Raw genomic sequence first — 24,281 nt, forward strand, 5'->3', positions numbered from 1 at the left:
TAGTGGAGGTAATTATTTGATACTCTGAACAAAGGTCTTCTGAGCTACACGCTGGATTTTAGTGTCATTTGCTGACATTTTTCTTGCGTTATGCCATGCTTGATGGTGGTTTGAATCTCACTCAGGCATAGTGACGGTGGAATTCCGAATTTATTGTCCTCAGGGTCATGACTTGACAATTCATTTTACATGGCGACTTTCCATAGCATGATGACCACTTGCGCATTCTCCAAGCTGTCGTATTACAGCAGCGTCAGAGAAACAAACAAAAATAAATGAATCCTGCATAAAATAAACAAAACAATTTATTGATTTTTTTTTTTCTAATCCAGTGTCGATATTCAAGGAACTGGACTGAAGCTGGGCCCCACTACCACGTGAAACGTATAAGCCCCCGAGTTTTGCTTTGGCCTTCTGTTGCTGAGCTTTGCTACAGCTGCTGCTATTTTGGCTGCATAGCATTAAGTCTGTACGTGTGTGTGTGTGTGTGTGTGTGTGTGTGTGTGTGTAGACTGAAGTCACAGCAAATGTCATATCCACTGCAAATATCAAAGTTGAGGCTCTGCCAAAACCACAGCAATCGTTCGCTCTCACAGATAAACACTTTGATGACGTCCTTCTCTCAACTTGATTTTTGCTATCTTTCAAAAAAAACAAAACAACAACAAAAAAAATAACAGATGAGTACGCACCACCGATCTGTCCGGTACATGACATTGCCTGGGTTTTAAACTTCATCCGATTTAAGGGTTCAAGAAGGACAAATACAGAATACACGTACAAGGTACATTGGTTGACTCAAATTCCTTCTCCCCCTTCGAACTGAGGCAACATGATTCTAATGTGCTAACAAGGAATGCGCAGATAAAGCATCGACTGACAGGATGACCTGGAGGTCAACAGGCCATCGTGGTTGACTGCACCTTCAAGAGCAGTGCTCATCATAATCAAAGCGCTCTCACGGGCATTCAGGAAAGCACTGTGTTATGTTTAAAATGACCTATATTTTGAAGCAACACCCACGCTGACATCAAGTGAATATAGGGCACCTTAGTTTCAAACATGCATTCATCATAAAACCAACCAATTCAATTTGAGAAAAAAAGGTTCAGTTAAGGAGTGGCGTGGTGATGTCAGAAGTTGCATCCAATAGGAGACGGGCCGGTGGAGTGATTTCGGAGTGCTAACAGACAACAAACTAGCCAGCGGGAAACACTTTCCTTTTACTTCTTAGTACACTGCCGCAAGAACTTCTAAATTTGGGCAATTCCAAATATGGACAAGCTTGCACCGGGACACTGTCGTCCATGCGTGCTGCCCCGCACCAAGAAACCAAGCAGTGCGGAAAGGCCAAAACATCAATATCGTTGAGCAAGTATGTGCATTTGCGCTCCTATGTGATGATTTTGAATTAATACGATGTGCACTTGTGAAAATGTGTTTGATTAAGTTATGTCATGTTTTAAACACCCATTTAGCATTCGATTGCTTTTGACAAAGAGACACACTACTTTTACTCGTGACTTTGTTTTAATGAACCAACAATTGTGTCATTTCACTGAACCGTCTGATCAGCTTCACGCTGGTCAAAATTCACAGTGAAAACTATGAAATACAATGACGTCAACATTAAAATATCAATGTAATCTTTTGCTGACATTGCGAGCATTACGAAATCATGTTGCTGGACATTGCGAAAGACCTGATTATTTCCAAGTGTGTATTCTCTCGAGTAGATCCATTGAAATAACAGAAATGATGAGTTGTTGCCAACTCATCAAAAAATGACCGCATCTTTAGATGCACTTCCCACTCTTACTGACTTTTGTGGACAATTTCGATTTCCAGGTGTCAATCTACCATCGGCACTAAAAAGGTTAAGGGATGTTTGCATTCGTGTCCGAGAGTGAGGATGGCACAAAGCAGGATTCAGTCCAACCTCCGAGCCTTTGCACATACAGTACATGAGGTTACACAACAGTGTGGCCGCCAGACAGGTCGCTCTCCATGCACAAAAGTCAAGGGGATGCTAACAGATGGTGCTTCAACTCGTGCCTATCAGAGTGATTAAGGCATGATAGACTAAAGCCGAACAGTGCTTGTGTAGAATGGATGCCTGAAGCACACAAATCAATTTCAGCTTGCTGACACCACACAATCATTCTCATTAAGCTCATCAAGTCCCGAGTGGGCACCAAAGAAGCAAGCGGGACACACGTTGCCAAAAACTGCTCTCCATCTCACTTTTCTGCTCCCTCCTGCGGCGCTCTGTAATTTGTCTAAAAATACCACGCAAAGAAGAGGAGGAGGAGCGTAAACAAACAAGGGGAGGGGACGATGAAAGAAAGGAGGGCAGCTAGAAGAGAGGGATTGCACGCGGCGAGCAAAGGCGGAAAGTGAGCCACCTGGACGCGGAGCCGTGCCCCCGTGTGAGGGATGACGGGGAGCACGTGCCTGCCCCCCCCCCTTATTATTTTATTTTCTTTTTTCAGCCACGTGAGCATCTCTCCTCAGCTGCTCTGCGCTCAAATTGAAGCCGCCAGGGGGAGCGGAGCGAGGTCACCGCTGTCACAGCCTGACCATAAGCACACAAGTCCACACTGGATGCACGTCGGCTCTAACACCCAATTGTAAAGCGTATGGCATGCATTGCGGTCCAATCGGTCTCGCACGACACCGCATCACATCTGTTAACCCTTTAAACCAGCACCGGAGTCTAGACTCCGTCTGTACTGCCCTTTTGCAATCACGACCGCTTCTCAACGTGTACAGTTGCAACGAGCACACGAGTAAAAACACTCCGAGTGACACGCTCTGCTTTTCATTTTTCACCTTACCAGGCGAGCTTGAAGCTTTTCATCAGTACAACGAGGTGTGTCTAATGTCCATAGCGTGTTGTGGGCACCGGGCCGCCCGTTGACGCCGCTGCATGCTGATCGACAGCCTCCACGATCCTTACCTCCCATGCACGCAAGGAAAGCAAAGCGACAGTCTGCCGGCAGGACAGATGTTTTTGGGGCAACCGAAATCCACAAGGATTTGCCTCGCTTCCTGTCACATTCTGTGCCGCAGTGCTGTGCACTTGTGCCAAAAATTCACATTCTTTTTTTTTTTTTTTTACTTTCCCCTGAAGAGAAGCAGGTGACCCAGCAGTGCGACGTTCCCGATGCACTCTACCGCATGAAGTGGGAGAGTGAGGAATTGCACAGAAAAGCAAACGCGGTCGATCCTTCTAATGTCCGAGTCTCTGACTAATAGCAGTCCCAGTTTGCTGGCTGAAATTCTCCCCCATTGCTCCCTCAGCCACTGCCTCTGCGGATGAAAATTGCACTTGCTGTGCTCACAGTGAGCAGGCGCAGGATAGCTCCCCTCCCCCTCCCCTAACACTCCTTCCTGTTCTGTCTCTGTCCACTTCCCTAGATGGCTCCCTTTCGCTTCTTTGCAAGATAAGCCCGGCTGACCCTGAGTGCAGGACGGCAGCGCTGATTGTAGCCGTTGGCCAATCCATCCTCCGTGCTGAGTATGAGAAGGGTATTAAGAGCGGGACCGGCTGCAATTCTTCTCTTTTGTACCGGTCTCCAGCCTCGCCCAGTGTCAGTCGATAGTGTTAATCTCCTAATGGGATCCCTTCCAGAATATCAAAATCAGTGCATTTTTGATTCAAACTAAAAAGGATATATTGGTCTTGATCACTCCATCTGTATGCTAATCAGTAGCTATAGCGTCGTGTTTACGAAGCTATATTTGTAAGGGATTAACCTTTCCGGCATCAAAGTTGCACTGCCAAATGAAGCAGTACTTGTTTAATCTGCAGGTCAGAGGAGCCAGAGGGCAATGACCCACAAACCTTAAGCGATACTGTCATTTAAAACAAAACAAAAAAAAAGATAGTAAGAGAGAGAGAGAAAAAAAACAAAACACAAAGACCGCCACGGATGATGGAGCCACTTTCGAGACAGCAAGCAAATTACTCATCATTAGCTGCTAATGCATCAATGCTAACTTGCGAGTGCGCAGTGAAATAAAGGGGAAGTCTCTATGAGGGACTATCTCAACTATTTAGCATGAAGTGATATTGCGACCGATGGTCTTCCAGTGGTGGATTTCTCATACTTGAAATTTAAAGTTAAATGTCGCATTATATCCATCCATCCATTTTCGATACGATTTGACAATATGGGGGGCCGTGGGTGAGCTAGTGCCGATCCCGCTGACCCGGAGAGAGACATTATGCACCCTGCACTGGATGCCAGCAAATCACAAGGCCAAAGCAATGCAGACAAAATGGAGTGCATTATGTGGCAACAACTAGCAGAGGGTGCTGTTGATTCAGTCTCAACGTGTTTGCTAGGCTAAGAAAGTGGCGATTGGGATGAAGATGGCTGCAGCCTGCTGGTTAGCATGGACTCAGAGAGCATTATCCTGCTCAACAAGCTGAAGTTCAGAAACACCCCTTGCCCTTGAGTACTTAGGGTCTCCACTTTCTGAACTGCCTTGCTCATGTTCCCAAATAAGAACTAATAAGATGTACGTATTTAGTTTTGTTTGATTTGGATCGAACGTACAACACGATCAATGAAGAGGATTTACGTGGCAAATGCCTAATTAGTACAATACGATTATGATCTAGTTTTCCGAGTCAAGCTAAGAGGCAGGAGAGAGTGAGCGACTCTCCGGGCCACATCAGATCACAGCAGACACGAGGCCACATTCTATTGTTAGTCAGCGGAGAGGGAGCAGGGAGAAGAAAGTGAGGAAAAAGGAGGACAAGATGGCAGGGTGACGCAGCGAGAGCTTTCAGCAAGAGCAGAGTAAGTCGTCTCACACAGAGTCCATCTGGTGTCCACCCCGCCGTGGTGTGCGAGCCAAGCACAAAAAAAAAAATAAAAAATACATCCACCCAAGGTGCATTTGGTGACGTTACTAATTCATGAAGGGAGCGCATATATTAAAATGCCATCTTCCTCTAAGGCACACGTGTCAAAGTCCATCTCTCCCCTTTTGCAACACACCTGAATCAAACTAACGGGATCCATATCTGGCTTCTTGATCCATATCAGGCTTCTGCAGAGCTTTCTAATGAGCTGATCATTTGAATCAGGTGTGTTGCAAAAGGGCATGATGGAAAACATGCCGGAAAAAAGGCCCTCGAGGGCCGGAGTTTGACACCTGTGCTCTAAGGCATTGTTGTCGATGTCAGAAATAGGAGGCCAAAAAACGCGTTTGTATTCGTTGTCAATTTGTCACGCATGTTGCACGTGACGCGAGTTTTGTGTTCAGCATGGAGGAGAGAGTGGTGCTGAATGGACAGCTCCTCTCGAGAAAAGTCAAATTGTCAAGTCAGTGTATTTTCTGCCCCCTGTTGGCTAATTTACAATGACATTTTGTTGAACCCGTTTCCTCCTTTCGTTTTCCGTACCGCTGATTCTCAAAACCTCAGAACTGTGAGGCAGCTGCGCTAACCATTTGTACCACCCGTTTTGTTGAAACATACATTCCAAACAAAGGTATGAATTGCATTCGTGAACTTTCTGTATTGCTTATCCTGTTTAGCAAAGCAGAGAGCTGCAGTAAATGCCAGCAAAAGGAAAACTGCACATTGGCTTGGTCGCCAGTCAGCCACAGGGCACAAACGTAAGAATTGAAGCCTGAAATGTTGCCTTCCCTATTTCAATGAATCCGTTCATATAAACATGAATATTCTGCACTAGTCTCGGAACATCTTCAATCCTCATCTGGCCCACACTGTTTATTTTCCATTGGAAGCCAAAAAAGGAATGAAAAATGAAAGATTGGACACCATCGCAAGATTCATTGCTGGTAGTCACATGGCCAAATCGTGGATACGTAACACACGATGGCATGATAACTGATGAGGAAGCACGACAGAAAGTCAAATAACAACACTTCATGATTAGGCCCAGCTCCATATAAATGCTAAAGTCAGATGCAGAAGCCTGATGTGTGAGTGCCACGAGATTGCATGAATAAAAGAACAAAGCACGAACATTAAAGCTCCCATTTTAAAACGGGCCTTTCCCTGGTTCAGCAGCAGCAGCAGCAGCAAACAGGATGAAAATAGGTTCTCAATAAACCCCCATCGCACACTCATCGTAATTATAACACAAAGAGAAACGTGGGAGGAGAAGAGAGGAGGTGAACATTGGGATTATCAGGATTATTTCGAGCAACATAATGGAGATGTTGACAGAATAGTCCAAAAATGGAGATTAAATACCTGTAGCATGACAATGCACGTCTTTGTTAGCTATATATATATAAATATATATTTTTTGCTCACAATTTTCGTTTGTATAAAGGTGGTACCTGTCATGATTCGGTTCTTGTGTGTCTCCAGCATGTAGCAGAGGAGGGCCTTCCCTCCAGCGTGCACACCTGCTGCCAATTTTGGCGATTAGGTTAGCCAAGTTTTTAAAGACTGCCAAGTGCCCGTGTCTCTGTCGGATTATTGACTTTGTTGGATGCTCATGCTCAAGTGTTGTTTTCAAGACCTCTCTATTACATCATGGTCGTTTTTGCTTTCTCGTACCTTGTTTGTAAGTATTGATATTATTTTGGCTTTGATCTTGCTCTTGTTTTGGTCTCTTGTCATTTCGTTTATGTTCTCGGCTTTACCATTACCTTGGCTTTTCCAAGCGCTTTTTGTTTATGCATTGTTTTTCCTGGCTCCTTGTGACCAGCGATTCCTGTCGGTACGCTTTTTCAGTAAATTAATATTTTTGTTACGGATTTTGTTTGTGTCTCCGTTTGGGGGATCCAAACACCATTCAGTTCATCCTTGACCCGTATGAGTACCAATACATTTGACTTCTCTGCAACCTAAAATATAGACAGAGTACTACACATATTTTATCAGTTAAGATGTGTTTTACACGTATAAAAAGGCTCAGTGTAAATATATGCAAATGAAGTGAAGAACCCTGACTCAATGTATAAGATTGTGTGGGTGTGTTGACTGGCTGCCTACACTGAGCCACGCAACGCTATTGCCACTCTTTCCAGTTTTTACCTGCAGCTCAAGCTGGTAAGCAGCACATGAGTCATCACATCATGACCTTGAGCTAATCCAATTCACGACGACACTGTTCAGAAAAGTGACACAAAAGGTATCAGCTTGTTCATCGCCCTGAATGCAAAACTTCATCAACCCTATTGCTTCCACTATTGAAAAAGACTGCAATAATTAATTTGACCTAATTGCAAATGTTGCATGTTCTCGGATGGGCAGAGAGTTTAATGCTGTCCTGATATTAAGCACACTAACTGATCATCAACAGTCAATGGGATTTTCATCCGGACAGTAATACAAATATATTTTGGCATTTTTTTTCAAAAAATATATTGCGACGACTCTGTGTGGGAAGTGCCTTTGTGCCCCCCAAATTTTTTTGGGGGGGCGGAGGACAACTATCAAATTGATGAAGCTCAATAAAATTTTTAAGATTAAATGTTGATCTTCAAAGTTTAAGACAACTAACTGAGCTGTGTCCAGGCAAAGATTCTTTTGTGTACCACGAGAGGGAGCCTGTGTGCCACCATGGCACAACTACACCATTTAGAACTCAGCCATGTAAATAAATGTTGATCTTCAAAGTTTAAGACAACTGAGCTGTGTCCAGGCAAAGATTTTTTTGTGTACCACGAGAGGGAGCCTGTGTGCCACCGTGGCACAACTACACCATTTAGAACTCAGCCATGTAAAGCACAGAATCAAAACGCTGCAATCGTCTGGCCCTCCTGGAGAGAACCTTGGCAACAGTGAAACCTCAGCACCACAGAAAGTTCAGGGCATGGATGTAAAAAGATCTTTTCGGATGTTAAATTCAATTGTAGTGCTTCCTCCTGGGCTAGTGTAAAGTATAGTCCTACGTGCCATAACCATAAATCATTTTTTCAGCAATGAAACTGAGCATATACAAGAGTGATAAATGTCTCAAGTACAATATATTTGCTTTACTGCTTAATGTGTGGGGTATATCGTTATATCCTACCTTTGATGTTTCCATATCAGTTTCTTCCACTTCTTGTGCTTGGCCTATCAGTGAGGGTACAGAAAAGTAAGTGAGAGGCCTTGGTATGTTATCAATTTTGGTATCAACAAAATGAAAAGCTAGTGTTAATCTGGAGACTGTATAGCACAGGTGTCAAAGTCAAGGCCCGGGGGCCAGATCCGGCCCGCCACGTCATTTGATGTGGCCCTCCGAAAGAAAATCAGGTGCGTCAACTTGCATGATCCTTGCTAAAATCTGTACCAAAATGTCATGTATAATAAATGATGAGATTTTGCAAGAATTTTGTTTCCCTGTTTAAACTCGAACAATAATTGACTATTGTAGTTGACTGATTTCAAAACTAGTAATACATTAAATTTGGTGCGTACAAGTAATCATGCGATGAGACAACATTTTTGTGGTTTCACTGTCGGCCCTCTGAAGGAAGACGCAACTCCAAAGTGGCCCGCGACAAAAATCAGTTTGACACCCCTGCTGTATAGCATTAGGACAGCTGGGGATAGAAAATTGCTCCATTAAAATACTCCTACCTTGTCATATTGTAACATCCTTCTTCGAATCACATTCAGATATTGTGTTCTCTGAATCACACCACATATTCAGTGATGTTGCCAGAGGAACAAGACCCACATTTTCCGTCATCTCTGAGTAAGTCCTCACACACACACAATGACATGCATTTGTGTGTGTGTGTAATCACATGTAGAGTACAAAGTAACACGGCCCCTCGTCTCAATAATCGGCGCCCACGTGAATCATGAATCACAGCGATCGCAGGCCCACAACTGATCCTGAACACTTGACCATGACATTTGATGACGCAGTCACTGATACGTCAATATCGTTAGTGGATTTTACGCTTGCCATCGTGAAGCTTAAGATGCGAAATACTAGAAGTGGTGTGTTGTTACGTAAACAAGACCTGGAGAAAGGATATTTTTCACTGTCCAAACTATGTCACAATTACAAGGTGGAGGCGAGCTATGTAAAAGCTAGTGATGAAAGGGGACAGGAATCATGTCAGCAATGAAGAATGGCACCAACGTGTACCTTTTGTACAACGCACATGTGGTGGAACAAATGCATCATGTGTCCCGAGAGTGCGGAAGACACAAAGATTGGTGGAATAATCCACATTTACTGATAAATTTGCAAACAATGTGAACTACATAGTGAGTCACTCAAGGCCTTGAGATGACTCAGCCATGAATGCACACATGGTCTGCAAATTCATAATGCACATTTGAGACACCACTGATGTCATGCGTGGATCATTGAATGCGGCAGGCACGAACTGCAACAAGAAGATGATGACATACTGTACTTTAGCTCAAACTGACACTGGGTCACGAAGAAAAATCAATGCAGCCGACAGTAGACCTTCATGATTATTGGCACCCCTGGTTAAGATAGTTAAAAAAAAATATTGCAGAAGCTCATACTGAAAATTGGAGAAATGGTTCACCAGACACAGAATCAAGCTCCTCCTATTGGCCATCACAGTCCGCAGACCTCAACCCCACTGAAAACCTGTTGAGGGAGCTAAACAGGAGAGTGCAGAGGAGAGGACCCTGGTTGCTGGATGATTACCGGAGATTGTGTAAAAAGGAATGGTTGAAGAGCCCTCTTTCTGTATCCTCCCATCTTGTGAAACATTAGAGGAAAAGATTAGCTGCTGTTTTCTTGGCAAAAGTGGGAAGTGCGACATACTGACATCAATATTTGCGGCACACATGACTTGATGTAAAAAAAAAAAAAAAAAAAAAAAAATCTTAATTTGGGATCCCCCCACTGAAAAATTGCACTTGAATTTTAGATTGGACTTGATTATTTTTTCTTTCTTTTTCCTTCTTCTAAATTTGGTGCTATATTCTTTGAAAAACAAAAATGACTTTATTACACGCGAATAACATCTTAAGGAGCGCCAATAATTATGGAGGGCAATGTACATTTGAGAGCTATACAATTACATAAAAGAAGCAATTTACTAGAAATAAGTAGGGTTAGGGTTAGGTACCAATTTTCTACTGGAAAAGTAGTTCTTTGTGATAGAAAATTGGAGACCATTTTGTTTGTATCGATAAAACTGGCACGAATGGAAGTCACTCCTCGTCAGAAACCAGCATTGGGCGTAAACAATTGAGGCCAATCGATTTTACTAGTTTTTCACTTTTGTTATACAAAGCAAATCTCAGGGGTAATCACGTTGGTCTAATTTTGTCAGTGGAGAAAAAAAATCGCCATGTTGCTTCTTGGCCAACACGCACGCAATTTAACATCATGCCCCATTTGAAATATGATTCAAGAAACTCTTGATAAACTCATCCAAACAGGGTTACTGATGCACCAAAACAACAAAAATTCAACCTGACCTTCTTTTTGTACATGGTGAGCAGGTGGACACCATCCTGGCCTCTCTTCTCGCTCTCATGGCCTCACTTCAATCACATCAATTCTGTTCTTTTTTTGTTGTCATTTGTCCAGAAAACATCACCAAGCCTCATTAGAGCCCCTCGCTGCCTCCACAAGCAAATATCAGCTGGCACTGGACAACAAGACCCAAGGATGCAGAAGTGATTCATCTGTTTCTTCTAAAGCCAGAGGATGTCCAGAGAGCAAGAATGATTCTATCTCAGCACAAACACATCCGAACCCCCCCGTCCCCCAACCAAACAAACAAAAAATGGCTGCTGTTTTAAAAGTGTCATTAATGTAGTCAAAAATAAACATCCGACATAAGAGGTAAAAAAAAAAAAAAAGAAATAGCCGGTTTAGTGCTCAGGCAGTGCACAGCCTCGTTTCCAAAGTCATCAGTTCAAATGTGAGCCGCTGAGGCATGGATGAGCAGTCGCACGAGGGAGGATGGCTCAAGGATGCGAGTGCTCTGATTGGCTGGCTGCCGATGGTGTGTGTGTGGGAAGGCCCCTTTGGTAGGCTCTCAGAGAATGGCTGTGCTCGAAAAGGGTGGTCCTTCACCTCCTTTCATCCTCTCCCGGCTTCATCACGCTCCATTCTCTCCCCCCTCGGATTCTGATTCGGTGCCTTCCTCTTCCACCCTTTGCCATCAATGGGCAGCAAAGTAGATGAAACTAGGCTGCGACCGCATCACCAAATGAATCATTTTCAGACATAACTACCCCAGTTGAGGATGGTTACCCAATTTTACCAAGCTGTGTTCTTACATCATAGTCAGAACATCAAGCTGAGCTTGTGTGCAGCTACAGCTGGACCCGCTGAGCAAGTGCACGGAGCTCACCGAGGACGATCCAAACATTTCCGATAAAACACAGCAGATGTTTCTTGGCATCATAACAGCTGAATGAATTTTTTTTTTTGCTTGACACTGTGAAAAGACGTATTCATTGAACAATCTATGATTATGAATGTGGTCATAGTTTGCGGTGGTGTAACATGACTGACTGGTAACTAAAACGTATTAAACACCTCAAGTACAAAACACAAACACCACAGTGCCACACACCTGGCCTCTTTGAAATTTCACTGATTCTTTATCCAGCTGGATATACAGATATTTGGCCCCTGATGAGCTCTCACAAAGCATTAAAAACACTCTAAATGTTATACATCATCCAAATAAAAGTTGTCCTGCACACACACACCAAAGACTGAACGAAACTGAAGTCTAATAATTCAATGTTTTCCTGTTGTGCCCCAAAATATATCAAAACTGATTTTTTTTTCATCATGAAATGTTCATACCAGCCGGACCACAAGACGGGTAGCGAGGCACGAGAACAACGACGCGAAGTAAAGCTCGCCTTCATCGCCAAAATGAGTTTCACTCATATCACATCCATCCATCCATTTTCTGATCCGCTTTATCCTCACAACGGTCGCCGGGTGTGCTGGAGCCTATCCCAGCTGTCTTCAGGCAGTAGGCGGGGGACACCCTGAACCGGTTGCCAGCCAATTGCAATACAACCGGAAGAAGAGACAAGTTTTATATATTTACATGCGATGTTTAGCCTGGGTTGTTACCAGAACACGCCACTAAAACTCATCCTTGCATCTGCACTCGTGGTGCCTTTTTTTCCCCAAATCAAATAGTCTGAAAACAATTTACTTTTGAAAGGTTAAGTCATAAGACTAGTTTGATTGATTGATTGATTTTATTGCTTACTGCCAGCTTATCCGTGACCCCGACAGGGGGATGCGTTTCTATGAGCCTCCACACTCGAAAGATCCGATTACGCTGAGCTGCGTCAGGAGAAGCAAACATCCTTTAAACCTCGGACATAGATCGATCATACTGCAGTCGAGACAGCGGAAGAGCACCGAGGACATGACCTCAAAAGACTAAAAAAACAGAAATGCAGAACATATCTTTTGATCAAAATCTGCAAATCGAACATGAACACAATTGCAGTTGACACTTTTACTCAGGAGCATTTGCACACATTCAAACTAGTAGAAACACTGTCCACTGGATGCATAAATTCGGTGGAGTGAATGCAAGCTCGAAGTTTCCCGGCATCAGCCAGCCACTTGAACATGCATTATTTAGAAATTATGTTGCTGTAATAACGTGATCAATCTTTACGTGTACCACTTAGACCTCAAGTACCTGCAGTGAGGTCATAACGAATGCAGACAACAAATGAGAGGAAAATCTCAACTCAATTTACTTCATAGTTGTAGATACATTCATTTTGGAAAGGGAAAATATGATTTTACAGAACTATGGTCATTAAAATGCACTCTGCATTTGACAAAACAAGAGATTCTTGTGAGGTCAAAACATAACCATATAAATAGGAGTTTATATATCACCAGCATACTGGATTTGCGACTCCATTCGGATCATTTTTCGTGCGCTCCTACGTTGGGAAATGGCTTAACAATCTCAGGGTTATTTCAAAATAATGCAGAAGAGATGTCATGAAAGTGCTTGTTCCTTCTGCCGAGTGAAATTTTTGTTTTACAAACCACAGTGGAGCTAGCAAGATGCCGATGAGGCATTCATGTGTTCATGCTTTGCTGAATGTACTGATCGGTCAACGTTAACTGAATTCAACAATTTCAATGCTTGTTTTACAGCTGGATCTGTCCAACTTCAACCAGCTGATTCCGGTCTCGGGTCAAACCTGAACAATTCGGCTTTCCTTCATATTCACAAGCCACGGCCCAAGGCACAGCTGTATAGTTCTATCATTTCCATAAATAGACAGCTACATCTCTCTACAACATGCCTATCTACAAACACAACAATAAATATCCTGACAGTCGAGTAGGAATGGCCAAATTAAATCACTTAAATCATTTTTCAAAATTAGATTACGTTGAAGGATTGCAGACTAAAGGAGCCTTGAAGTGACAGAGGCCCCGCACTACCAGGCAGCGACGAGAAGAGGCGCTCTTGTTTCAGTCTCACTTAGTTTGTTGAGCTGCTCCATAGCACACCGACGTGGAAACGGGGGTTCAGAACACTCAGATGTCTAGGAGGAGTATTAGTAGTACTTTCCATGTAAAAAAGCATACATGTCAGTTGGATGTAAGCATGGAAAACCCTTTCCATGACGTGCAGTGAAGTACAGTATAGAGACACCTTGTGGCTTCCGAGCTCTATCTGTACCCATTTTTGCATGACTGACCGGCAAATGCAATAACAACACGGACAGGCGCAAACACACTGGCATCCCAAGTACAAAATGTCAACTCGCTTCCCCTGATTTATCATCAAGGATGCACACATGAACGCCATTCACATAAATAGATGCTATCGTAATAGCACTTGACCAGCAGAGTGCACCAAAGCATTGCAATACATTGACGAAAGGTTAATTTTACCAGGCCATAGAATCCACCATTTTTTTTTAAAACAAAACCAGGACAACCATAAAATTCTTCATCACGTCTTGACCTATAAAGGTTAATTTTACCAGACCATAGAATCCGCCATTTTTTTTTTAAAACAAAACCGGGACAACCATAAAATTCTTCATCACGTCTTGACCTACCTTTTCAGCTTCAACCCCATCTCAGGAATACCTCTGGCGAAATCAGCGGGTGAGCTCACACGACTACGCTGCTTACCACACTGACATCTCTGTGTTACTGTAGCCACAGCACCCCCGCAAACCCCCCACCCCACCTCTTGTTTGTGTTGTTCCAGCAATCAAAACCAACAATGGCATTCCATAGCTTGCAACTACATTGAGTCCACAGGCAAAGCACATTTAGACACACCGCTTGTCACACACAAAGCCGACAATGTGTGTCACACATGGGATGGGAGGGTCGGTTTGGGCCGAACGGGGGTGACAACGGCAAAGGCAACCCCACTTCGCCCCGCGGCAGTATAAGACCAACAACATCATCTGTTTTTGTGGGTCACGATGCGCACTCACCTGATTTTGTCGGCTGCACTGTCAGACCTGCAAACAGACAAATGGGAGAAAAACAGGAGTTCAGAACTTTCAATTAGCGGTTCTCTCATTCGTTTATCACAAACCATCGAACGGAAAGCGGCTAACTGAAGTGTGTTGATGAATTGTAAATTGTATGTATGTTTCAACCCTACGTTCACATGCAAATCGGGTCTTTAACAGCAGTTATATAAGCATCTTTCCGTATAATGACACGGTAACGTCTCACTGAACCTCACAATCTGCGTCATCTTTGCCCATGAGTCATATTACGTTTTTTTGCAAAGTCACATTGTGTTATTATATAAGCTAATACATGCCGTTATAAGGAAGGAACTGCACAAGCGCATTCCTGACAATCACAGCAAACCAGACAGCGTGGCTGATATCGCCGCAGCTGCAGTACTAATTAGATGGCGGCTTGCTGCTACTACACCGGAAAATACATCTGCACATAGAGCATTCGGCAAACTGACCGCAGCCACACAGCTCGACGGAGCGACGCGATAAAAAGTCACAAGAGTGCAGTGAGACTGACAAGGATGGAGGAGGCAGAGTCCGGAACAAGGTAGCGGTTCAGACATGTAGCTGTTTTTACCTGCAGAGGAGACATGACATTCCGTGCCCTCTAAAGCCGGCCACAGAACGCCACTCGCCCTGCAAGCAGCTGCAAAAGCCCCTCGCTAGGAGAGAGGAAAGCAGCCAGCCATCCCATGGGTAAAGCTCCGAGTTCATGCAAGTAGAGACCGCGCTAGAACAGCGCGTAGGAGGGGGAGACTCCGAGAAAGAAGCGTGTGGAGCGGTGCACGGAAAGAATAAGTGGAGGTGTGGTGAGCTGTGTCGACACTGTAAAATGGGAGTCGCTGCGCATGTGCCGCCATTTAAAGTTTGGATGTTTTAGTAGGCTTTTTTGGCATACTTTTTGCATTGATCAGAACCCTGACAGTTGTGTACAAACACTGACTGTTATTTAAAACTGTTCGTCAGTTCCTTCACCGCGACGAAGGCCCCAGTTGCAGATGATTGAAAAACAACCCCAAAGCATGATGCGGCAAGGCCACCGGCATGCTTCACTGTAAGTGTGGGGTTCTTCTGGTGATGAGCAGTGATTGCAATTTCAACTTAATTGGTTTTATCAGACCATGACAACATTTTCTAAACATACACACTTTAATAGGGAGATTAACTCTCCTCACTAGACAGAATCCACAGGGATTTTCTAAATGCCTGTTCGGAGTTGTCGGGGAACAGGAGTATAATGCGGCAAAATAGGGACCACACCCTGGACCACTCATTCATAGGCACATCTGTAGCGATCACACTCATATTCACAATATCACTAAGTGGGGATTGAACCCACAGAGTATACAAAAATCAGGCGAGTGACCAACTACGCCATCAGTGACTTTCTACACTCTTAAATAGTTTTTTTTTTTTTTTTTTAATTTAAAACTTACAAACTCAGACTGATTTTAGACACATCATAGCAGAGTAATGCATAAATGGTGAGTGAAAACGTATTATTTATAGCCCCGGAGGAGGACTTGCCCTCTAGTGGACACTGTAGGAAAGAATGTTTAGTAGCTGTAGTATTAATAGAGTAGTGGGTATTGAATGATTATCTCCCCAGACCCCACATGAAACTGTATCAGCATGTGCTCCAGTGGGTATAGGACTCAAACAGAGGACAGAAACACCATCTAAACACACTCAAAAGAATTTGAAAGATATTGCTCACCTCTCCTCTCTGATGAATGGAGTCAAGAAACGAGTGGTATCATCTTCATGGCTACTTTGTTGGCTGCTTTGCTGGCTACTCTGCTGGCTGCTGCGGGCACATACGAGAAAAGTTCAGTTACTTACTCAATTTGTTCATGATTTAAGACATACATTACATTCTTGCACCTATAAGCAAGAAACACAGATGGGGAAATGAGAAGAAATGTATAGCAGAGCATCTAAGACACGGAAAATAATGTTAACTACACCTTGTCCCGGTTATGAATGGAGGATTATTTTGCATCGCAGCATGTTTGGCCCGGTGGGGCAAAAGTGAAGCATTATCCATCACGCTGCCCTAAATGTGTTACTGTTGCAGCTGAACGCCAGGCAACAAATGTCTCACACTGACTAATATCCACTTTTCATCTAATGCACTATAATGCGACAGCTCTGCAAAACCTGCAAAACATCTACAGTATTACAAAATTATTATCAAAAAAGTAGGGTGATTTTCAAACAAAATCAATAATTAACCAAACATAGTACAAGTAGAATAATGTTGGATATATTTTTTTAAATAGAAGATCGTCATTATTGAATATGATTTGACAATTTAGGTTCCTTACATGCACATATCGTGTATTGACACAAGAGGGGGCTACATGACCTCTATGACTATGACTATCCTGTACTTGTGCTGAAAAAAAAGATTTTTTTTGGGGGGGTATGGATTAAGCTAAAATATATGAAGCAGGAAATATTCCATATTATGATTAGCCTGTTTCTGTCTGTATAGTATAATAAAAGAAACAGTAAACAGATATCTGTTTATGACCCTTTAAACAAGTCATAATTGTATCATACCAAAATTTAATTCCATCAACAAAAAAAAAAAAAAATCAATAATTATTGATGAGTAATTCTTTAGAAAATTGTAATTACAAAAATTCACACATTTTATATTACAGTGAAATTTGTTGTTGTATGTTCAAAGCAGTCACAAGAAACTCCACTGCCTGGGTTAAATGCGAAATACACAACAAAGCAGACAAGGGAAAAATGTTATGATAAAGTGATTGAATTGAACAGGAGCCATCCTGCTCAGGCCGGCGATATTAGCAAAGTAGAATTCATGCAATAGCACTTTGAACTCGACAGCAAGGCAGTGTAACCTATATAACATGATACTGACATCACCAGAAGCACGCAAATAAGAATTGTGTTGCTCGTGAATGATTGATTGACGATTCATGAGTTCTTGAAGCAGTTACGACAAAATGTGTTGCCGCAACGGTATCGGTGCTGCTTATTCAATCAGAAATGAAGACAAGTAGTACAAGACAAGGTAAACTGAACGATAGCCACAAAGATCTCTGCAGGCATTTTTTTGTTCTATTCATCATGACAATGGTAACAAAAGAGGAGTTCAGTATATTCAAAGGCAGGTTTTCAAATTACATTAAATAGCAGAAAAAAAAAACAGTCTAATTAAGAAAACACATCAGGCTTCAGCATATTCAATTCAACTTATTTTTGGAATTCAAATCAGCTTTAAAAGGATCCACTTCCTATTTAAGTATCACGTGTCCCCTCAGTGCCATGCATTCACTGTCTAACATATGCTACTAACTTCATTGAAACTGTATAAATTCTTTTAAGATAACAATGCAATTATACACACTGATCGGCAGCCGGTCACCTGCTCTGGTTTCGCTTCACATCTTCCAGGTTGTTGTTGCATTTAGCAAAGCCTTCCAGCATTTTACAGGACTCGTTGACTGTCTGTTCAGTCACTTGGACTCTAATTTTGGGGCACAAGTGGCGTGCGGATGTTAAAGCCTTGCCTGTTAAAGTAGGTGAACTTTAACCAAATGAATCTGGTGTTTGCAAGTCATTGGTCGTCCTGAGTCAGGGGCTGGGTCAGGCAAGTGAGTATTTAAAATAATGTTCGTTATTGTGCCGTGACTGTGACCTTCCTGATGATGGACTTGTCATGAATGTTTAACCAAAAATGCTCAATCATTTGTTTTTTTTCTCTGGACTCTATACTGCACAAGTGGCTTTTTTCGATTACTGTACAACATAGTCAAGGCTCAAAATATATTTTTTTCTTTGCGGAGCAATTTCGTGAATTAATGAGTTCTTGAAGATTTTTTTTTTTTTTAATGAAAATAAACTACAGCTGCTGAGTGGTGATATAAAAACAATATGGGATGCATGTCATTGAGGTCTATGGGACTGGAAGATATACAACACTTTTTTTTTTTGTCTGCGTGTCAGGTGTGCAGCACCTGCGTGTGAATTAAATGTGGGGGGGGAGGGGAAGTACCCGGAGAAAACCCACGCAGGCACGGGGAGAACATGCAAAATCCACACAGGAAGGCCTGAGCTGGGATCGAACCCACAACCTCTGCAGTGTGAGGTCAACGCGCTAACCACTGGCCCTATTAATTTATTGTTTGTCTTATTTATACTTGATTAACTCTCATATGCTATATCTTTATTTTTACTCCGTCCTCTCTGGCTCACTCGTTTTAAATTCATGATGTTGCTTTATTGGATGTCAAATTTCATGCACAGTACAATACGCAGTCTTACATGAATTCACCCTCAAACTTATAAGCATGCACTCATACACTGTCAACAATATCAGGAGAGATATAACAAAAACAGGCAGATGAGATGAAGTTTGAGAAGAAAGAAGGTGAAATCTAGGAAGATAAGCGCAAAGACAGCATCGCATCATATATTCCATGACAAAAGCATTGCAGGTGTAAGAGTACAGTCGGTAGTGCCTCGTTGAACAGAAATATTTCATCCCAGTGTGACTGAAAATAACATACTATGTATACTTGAAATCAGAGTGTAAACAGGAAACTGAAAACAGGATTCGAAAGATACGAGAGAGTACAAAGAAATAAATAATAATAAAAGAAAAATACAGCCCACGCCTTAGCAATGCTGACTGGAGAGAAAATAGTTTTGCCTGCACAGCGGTACAGTGTGTTCTCACCATTGTACATAGCAGAACCATTCATATGTGGTACTCCCAGACCGCTAGATTCGGAAGGAATATCCTGTTTTAAAGCCACAATGCCTTTCGTATAAATACCAAGCTGAAAAAGAAACTTCAAGATGAGGGGAAGCAGGTCTGTGCCGATAGTCCAACTGGCTATAATGACAGTTTCAGACTCAGAAGTGATGCCTCTAGAGAAATGGAGTCTTGGAAAATGACAAGCTACCGACGCTGTGAGTAATGGACCAATTCCTGTAATTGGCCCTCTGAGGATTTAGCAGCGCTACCTGGCACACATTGGATGAATCCCCTCTAATTAGACTGATTGAGAACTACTGTCAAAAATGCATTGAACCTTGAGCTTGGGCTTGATTGTCTCAGTCCAATGATGTAATCGATAGTATCTTAATTTCCTTTGCCTCCAACACTTGTCCTTCCGTGTATAGAGGTTCATTTTGGATCCAAAGTGGAACGTCTCAGCAATAATTGATTGTGGTGGAAAAACTGAGATGGGGTTTGTTTACCTTCGCTCCGGAATTGATATCATCATTTCAAGTAAGACCACATGTTTACCTGATCAACTCAGGCAACAAAAGATTGAACAATAAGGCATCCAAGAGGAAGCCAAGTATGAAGACGATCCGATGCACGAACTGCGCCACTGCTTAAAAGGCAAACCTCACATTTTAAAAAGGCCGTGCTCTTGAATTTAAAAACTTTTAGCTCCATTCAGATGTTTGCTCAGTATTGATCAGAAATTAAATATTCCCTGCAATCAAACATATCTGGCCAACCACACCATCTTCCAACTTCTGAATTGTGTATTATAAAAATTCATTGGGCAGCACTGCATCGTTTTAGCAACTGGTATATTATTCATTTACTTTTAACTTCACAAAATCCTCTAAGTAGTCATGTTTGACAATGCACTAGCAAAAAAAAAAAAAACTACCAATTATGTTGAAAGAAGTATGCCGATATATCAAAGCTAATATTCTCAAGAAGTTAGTGGTACAGTACATGACGTGTATAATCATCATACATGAGTGAATTAGCATATGCTCTGATGCAGCATGGATTAAGGTGATGAATGGAGCAGAAGTGGGAAAAGGAAAGCTTTGTCGGGAAGGCCCATACCAACCTGCTCTCACTGCCTTGCTCCTTCTTCTCTCTGACTTTCAGCCACTTCCTCAACAGGAAACGCTTCCGTCGTGGAGAGGCACTGGGCGTAGAGCAGCTCGACCACGAAGCGGGAGCATCTTCATCACTGGACGGCGTGATCTCAATGGAAGGCAGCTGAAGGTATTCCTTGGAGCCGGAGTGCGAACGAGCCTTGAGGTGACTGCTACTTAGCTGCCCCCGTTCCAGGGCCCTCTCACTGGGGACGTTTCGCATGCGCCGCATCTTGAAGCGTTTACGGCGAAGCGTCGGTGTGGAGGAGCTGGACTTCATGGAGTACTCCGACAGGCTGTTCCTACCTCCGTCCGAATATACCGGCGCATCGTTTGGAACGCTCACTTGGAGTGAAGGAGGTCGAAATGTGTCACTCATGGCAACTAATATATTTCAAGGCGTCAATTCAGGAGTGACACCGCTGCCGCTTGAAAGGTCAGCGACTCCCAAAATACGGAATAAGGAAGCAGGCGCAATTTCAATCCTTGCCTATTTGGTGGTCCTCACGCCGCTTCCTCACTTCTCCCGGTGCAATGACCAAGTCCTTGTCAAACGCCAGCCTGCAGATTGAAATAATGGCTGAAGAGTCCTGATAGCAGCTATCTTAGGTCTGACTCGTATGTTTAATGACACGCATCTATTTTGCGGGTGGCTGGCTGATGAACTGAAGAGCAATCTTACGGTACGAAAGGCAACCTCCCAAGCTGGGCGAAGAGACGACTGTGTTAGATAACAAAAGGGGGCTTTTGTTCTGAACAGCAGATGAAACATGTATAAGGCATGTCAGGGAACGTAATCCAACTCCCTGGTCCTTTCTGGGGGCCAACCCTGCCTTCGGTTAAGACCTCTCTGCGAAAGTTGTCACCTTTGCTTTTCTGCTCACAGCAATGCGGAAGGCACTGCTAGCAAATATGCTGCTGTAGTTTGAAGCCAGTCAGGTCTTTTGATGAGGGTTTTGTGATGTTGATGCCGGTTGTTGCAGGGCTGGGTTTGAGGTGGTCCAATCTTGTGCTCCCGGTTATCATTGTTTCCACGCGGTTACAGCCTAAGGGTTAGAGGGAGGTGACAGGACTGCAGGGTTCAGGCAAGCCTGAGGGTGATGATGGCCAAGTTAAGCAACCGCTAATACACACAGCACACAAGACAGCCACACATTCACACACTCTCTCTCTCTCTCTCTCTCTCTCTCTCTCTCTCTCTCTCTCTCTCTCTCTCTCTTTCTCTCTCTCTCTCTCCCACACACACACACACACACACACACACACACACACAAACACGGATACACACACCACTGATTCAATCACAGAAAAAGAAGGCAGCACTGTTGCCAATCGATGCAACAAGTTACATGGCTGTATCCTGAAGCAACTGTCTAATGCCACCACCATGCGCCAGCCCAAATTGCATCATTCCCTAGAGCCACTGTCTTGCTAATGTTTATTATAAGAATGAGCAGCAATCAAATATAAAATGTTACTTGGAAAGTTATTAGTTTTGTAACTGAAATTTATGAAAAAAAAAAAGTTCAAACAAGCCACACATGAAAGATGTACTGGAGCATATACAAGAAGATATGATGACTTATTCACATAAATAATGATGAATTATGTCATTAGTTAACCAATAAATGAAAGCAATTATTAACTGTACTACTGGCTCAGAGAGACGTGATGAATTGTACACATTTTGCGTACTTTTCATTTTAAAAATTGTTTCTTGTCTAAGAAACTTAGAACGTCACCATAATCATCACTTGTAGTTTATTTCATATGTTATTGTTATTGTTTATTTACAGGCTTGAGAGATCAAAAGTCATTCCTTTGGAATGAAAAGTACATTTACAACTACCGGTAGTTAAAATGGGACTAAAAAGTGTACTTGACAAAATAACTGGTTTACTCGGATTATATCTTTATTTATTTTCAAACTATATGCCGAAGAATTGACATTTCATATGCGTTCAAGAGAACATCAAACCCGCCCTATTGACTGAATCCAATCGAATTTTCATAAAGATATTCAAAGCAGGGGCCATGACACGGGAAAGGAAAAGGAAGTGACAGCAAACATGCAAACCATCTTTTTTCATGCATGGTCGCGGGCGAAACGCCGGCGCACACTCCCTGTGACCTGAAGGCTGGTGTGCGGAAGCTGGAATCTCATGAATTAATCATGGCCAGGCAACGTTTCTCATTACAGCCTCACACGTTCTGGAAGCTCTGGGTCATAGAATGCCATTTCCGGGCTCAACTGAGGTGAGCTGTGAAAGAATGTAGTGTCGTGTTCAAGCTACTCCATTGAGATTTGATGAATTGATTCTTTTAAGTTTAATTGTAAGGCAAAGTGCAGAGAAAAAAAACCCACCACCACCCGTGGTTTTATGGCAAATGAAGGCGCACCTGTGCAATATGATAATATTAAAAAAAAAGCAGTGCGCACAGCAGGATGAAGCTGAGCAGTCTCGCCATCTTGTGTCGGCGCAGCATGAGAACTTTATCATGCATACATTAACGTTGTGAACAGATGGACCTACCGCAGAGGAGCTTCGCTGTTACAGCTGCGACCGAGATGATGGTTATCTCTCCGTAGCGGCTTCACGGTGTAGAACAGCACAGACATTGATTGCTTTGAACGCATCATTACTGACCATCAAAGTTGAACTCAATTCTTCAGTGCATTTCTATTCTTAGTGGAGTGTTCCTGTTAGAGATTAGGGAGGCATGCAAACACTGATAAAACCTAGGGAAAACATCAGTGTTTTGATTTGCCCAATTAAGCATCTAAAGGGGCGTGAGATGTACAAACCCTGCAAGTGGACAAACGTGGTGCACGTAATATACGTTTGAAGTTTATTTTGACTGATGCTGGGTGATACTGTTCCACTCCAGTCTTTGTAGGTGTCAATTATTATTACCGGTATATTTTTACCGGGTACTCCGGTTTCCTCCCACATTCCAAAAACATGCATGGCAGGCTGATTGAACACTCGAAATTGTCCCTAGGTGTTGAGCGTGAGCGCGGATGGTTGTTCGTCTGTGTGTGCCCCGCGATTGGCTGGCAACCGGTTCAGGGTGTCACCCGCCTACTGCCCGAAGGCGGCTGGGATAGGCTCCAGCACCCCCCGCGACCCTTGTGAGGATAAAGCGGATCGGAAAATGAATGAATGAATGAATGAATAGAGCTCCATCACCTCGATCTGGTCTGTTACAGTATCAGTTAGCACCTATACAGACTACAATACGATTAAATTGCATTAGTACTTCTTCCCTAATGTGACACCTACTCTTCCGCACCCCTCTTTTTGCATTTTCGAGAGAGGAATGCGACTAAAATGCGTTCCTGTAATAACATATCGCAAAGATCTGATAACGCTAATGGAGCAATAAAATTTACAAATGTACTCAAGACTTTATGTGTATTCTCCCAGGAACTCTCACATTCATCCAGCCATATAATTCCACTTAGAGATGTTAGGAAACGAACATTAATGAATTAAGTATGATCGGATGTGATGGGACACAGTGTGTGCGCTGTGTTTCACGTAGCTCAACGCTTAAATAAAAGAATCATTTATTTAAAGGATGAATATGGTGTTCTTCTTGAGGCGTAAGAGAACTCAGTGCCCAAAGCCCAAAGCTGCTTGGCTGCAGGGTCATTGCTACAATCATTGCTGGAATGACCAAAGCAGGACTGGTTGACCGACGTCATGTGGACAAAAGTTATGTTTTAGGGCCAAGCCCATTGGCTGCGGTGACTCCCAGTGAAGATTAGCATTTGTTAAAACGTTTACTTTGACATAAAAAGCAAAGGGCTAACAATTGTACGTGCAAATATGATAAATGTTTCGGTCATTTGAATTATTCTTCGTGATCAGTTCTCTTTGTTCTGAGTGTCACATTTTAGTAGAGCAAAGCTCATCGAAAGGCACCACTTTGATGAAATTGCCTTTGA

General features: G+C 42.9%; 1 protein-coding gene and 2 long non-coding RNA genes across 11 annotated transcripts in view; 1 reads left to right on the forward strand and 2 right to left on the reverse strand.

Annotated features, from left to right (window-relative positions):
* The window catches only part of gramd1bb (GRAM domain containing 1Bb), a 50,123-nt gene extending 29,084 nt beyond the window's left edge, over positions 1–21,039 (reverse strand). For 3 of the 9 annotated variants that reach the window (XM_019864910.1, XM_019864908.1, XM_019864905.1), the window contains exons 1-3: positions 20,299–21,037; positions 16,158–16,247; positions 14,402–14,428 (exon numbers count right to left, since the gene is read on the reverse strand). In XM_019864910.1, the coding sequence (XP_019720469.1) occupies positions 14,402–14,428; positions 16,158–16,247; positions 20,299–20,708 (527 nt within the window). In that variant the 5' untranslated portion in view covers positions 20,709–21,037. Of the gene's footprint in view, positions 1–2,837; positions 3,353–8,012; positions 8,057–10,405; positions 10,525–14,401; positions 14,429–16,157; positions 16,248–20,298 lie in introns of those variants that run through there. The other 6 variants (XM_019864906.1, XM_019864907.1, XM_019864903.1 and 3 more) reach the window with 5 other exon arrangements.
* On the forward strand, positions 6,421–10,685 carry LOC109512862 (uncharacterized). The gene is made up of 2 exons (XR_002167607.1): positions 6,421–6,557; positions 10,518–10,685. It is a non-coding gene; the product is annotated as an uncharacterized LOC109512862 (long non-coding RNA).
* On the reverse strand, positions 13,871–14,390 carry LOC109512863 (uncharacterized). The gene is made up of 2 exons (XR_002167608.1): positions 14,008–14,390; positions 13,871–13,914 (listed from the first exon to the last, which is right to left on the reverse strand). It is a non-coding gene; the product is annotated as an uncharacterized LOC109512863 (long non-coding RNA).
* Positions 21,040–24,281: the final 3,242 nt, after the last annotated feature.

This window comes from Hippocampus comes, unplaced genomic scaffold, assembly GCF_001891065.2.
Source record: "Hippocampus comes isolate QL1 unplaced genomic scaffold, H_comes_QL1_v1.1 scaffold276, whole genome shotgun sequence".
NCBI lineage: Eukaryota > Metazoa > Chordata > Actinopteri > Syngnathiformes > Syngnathidae > Hippocampus > Hippocampus comes.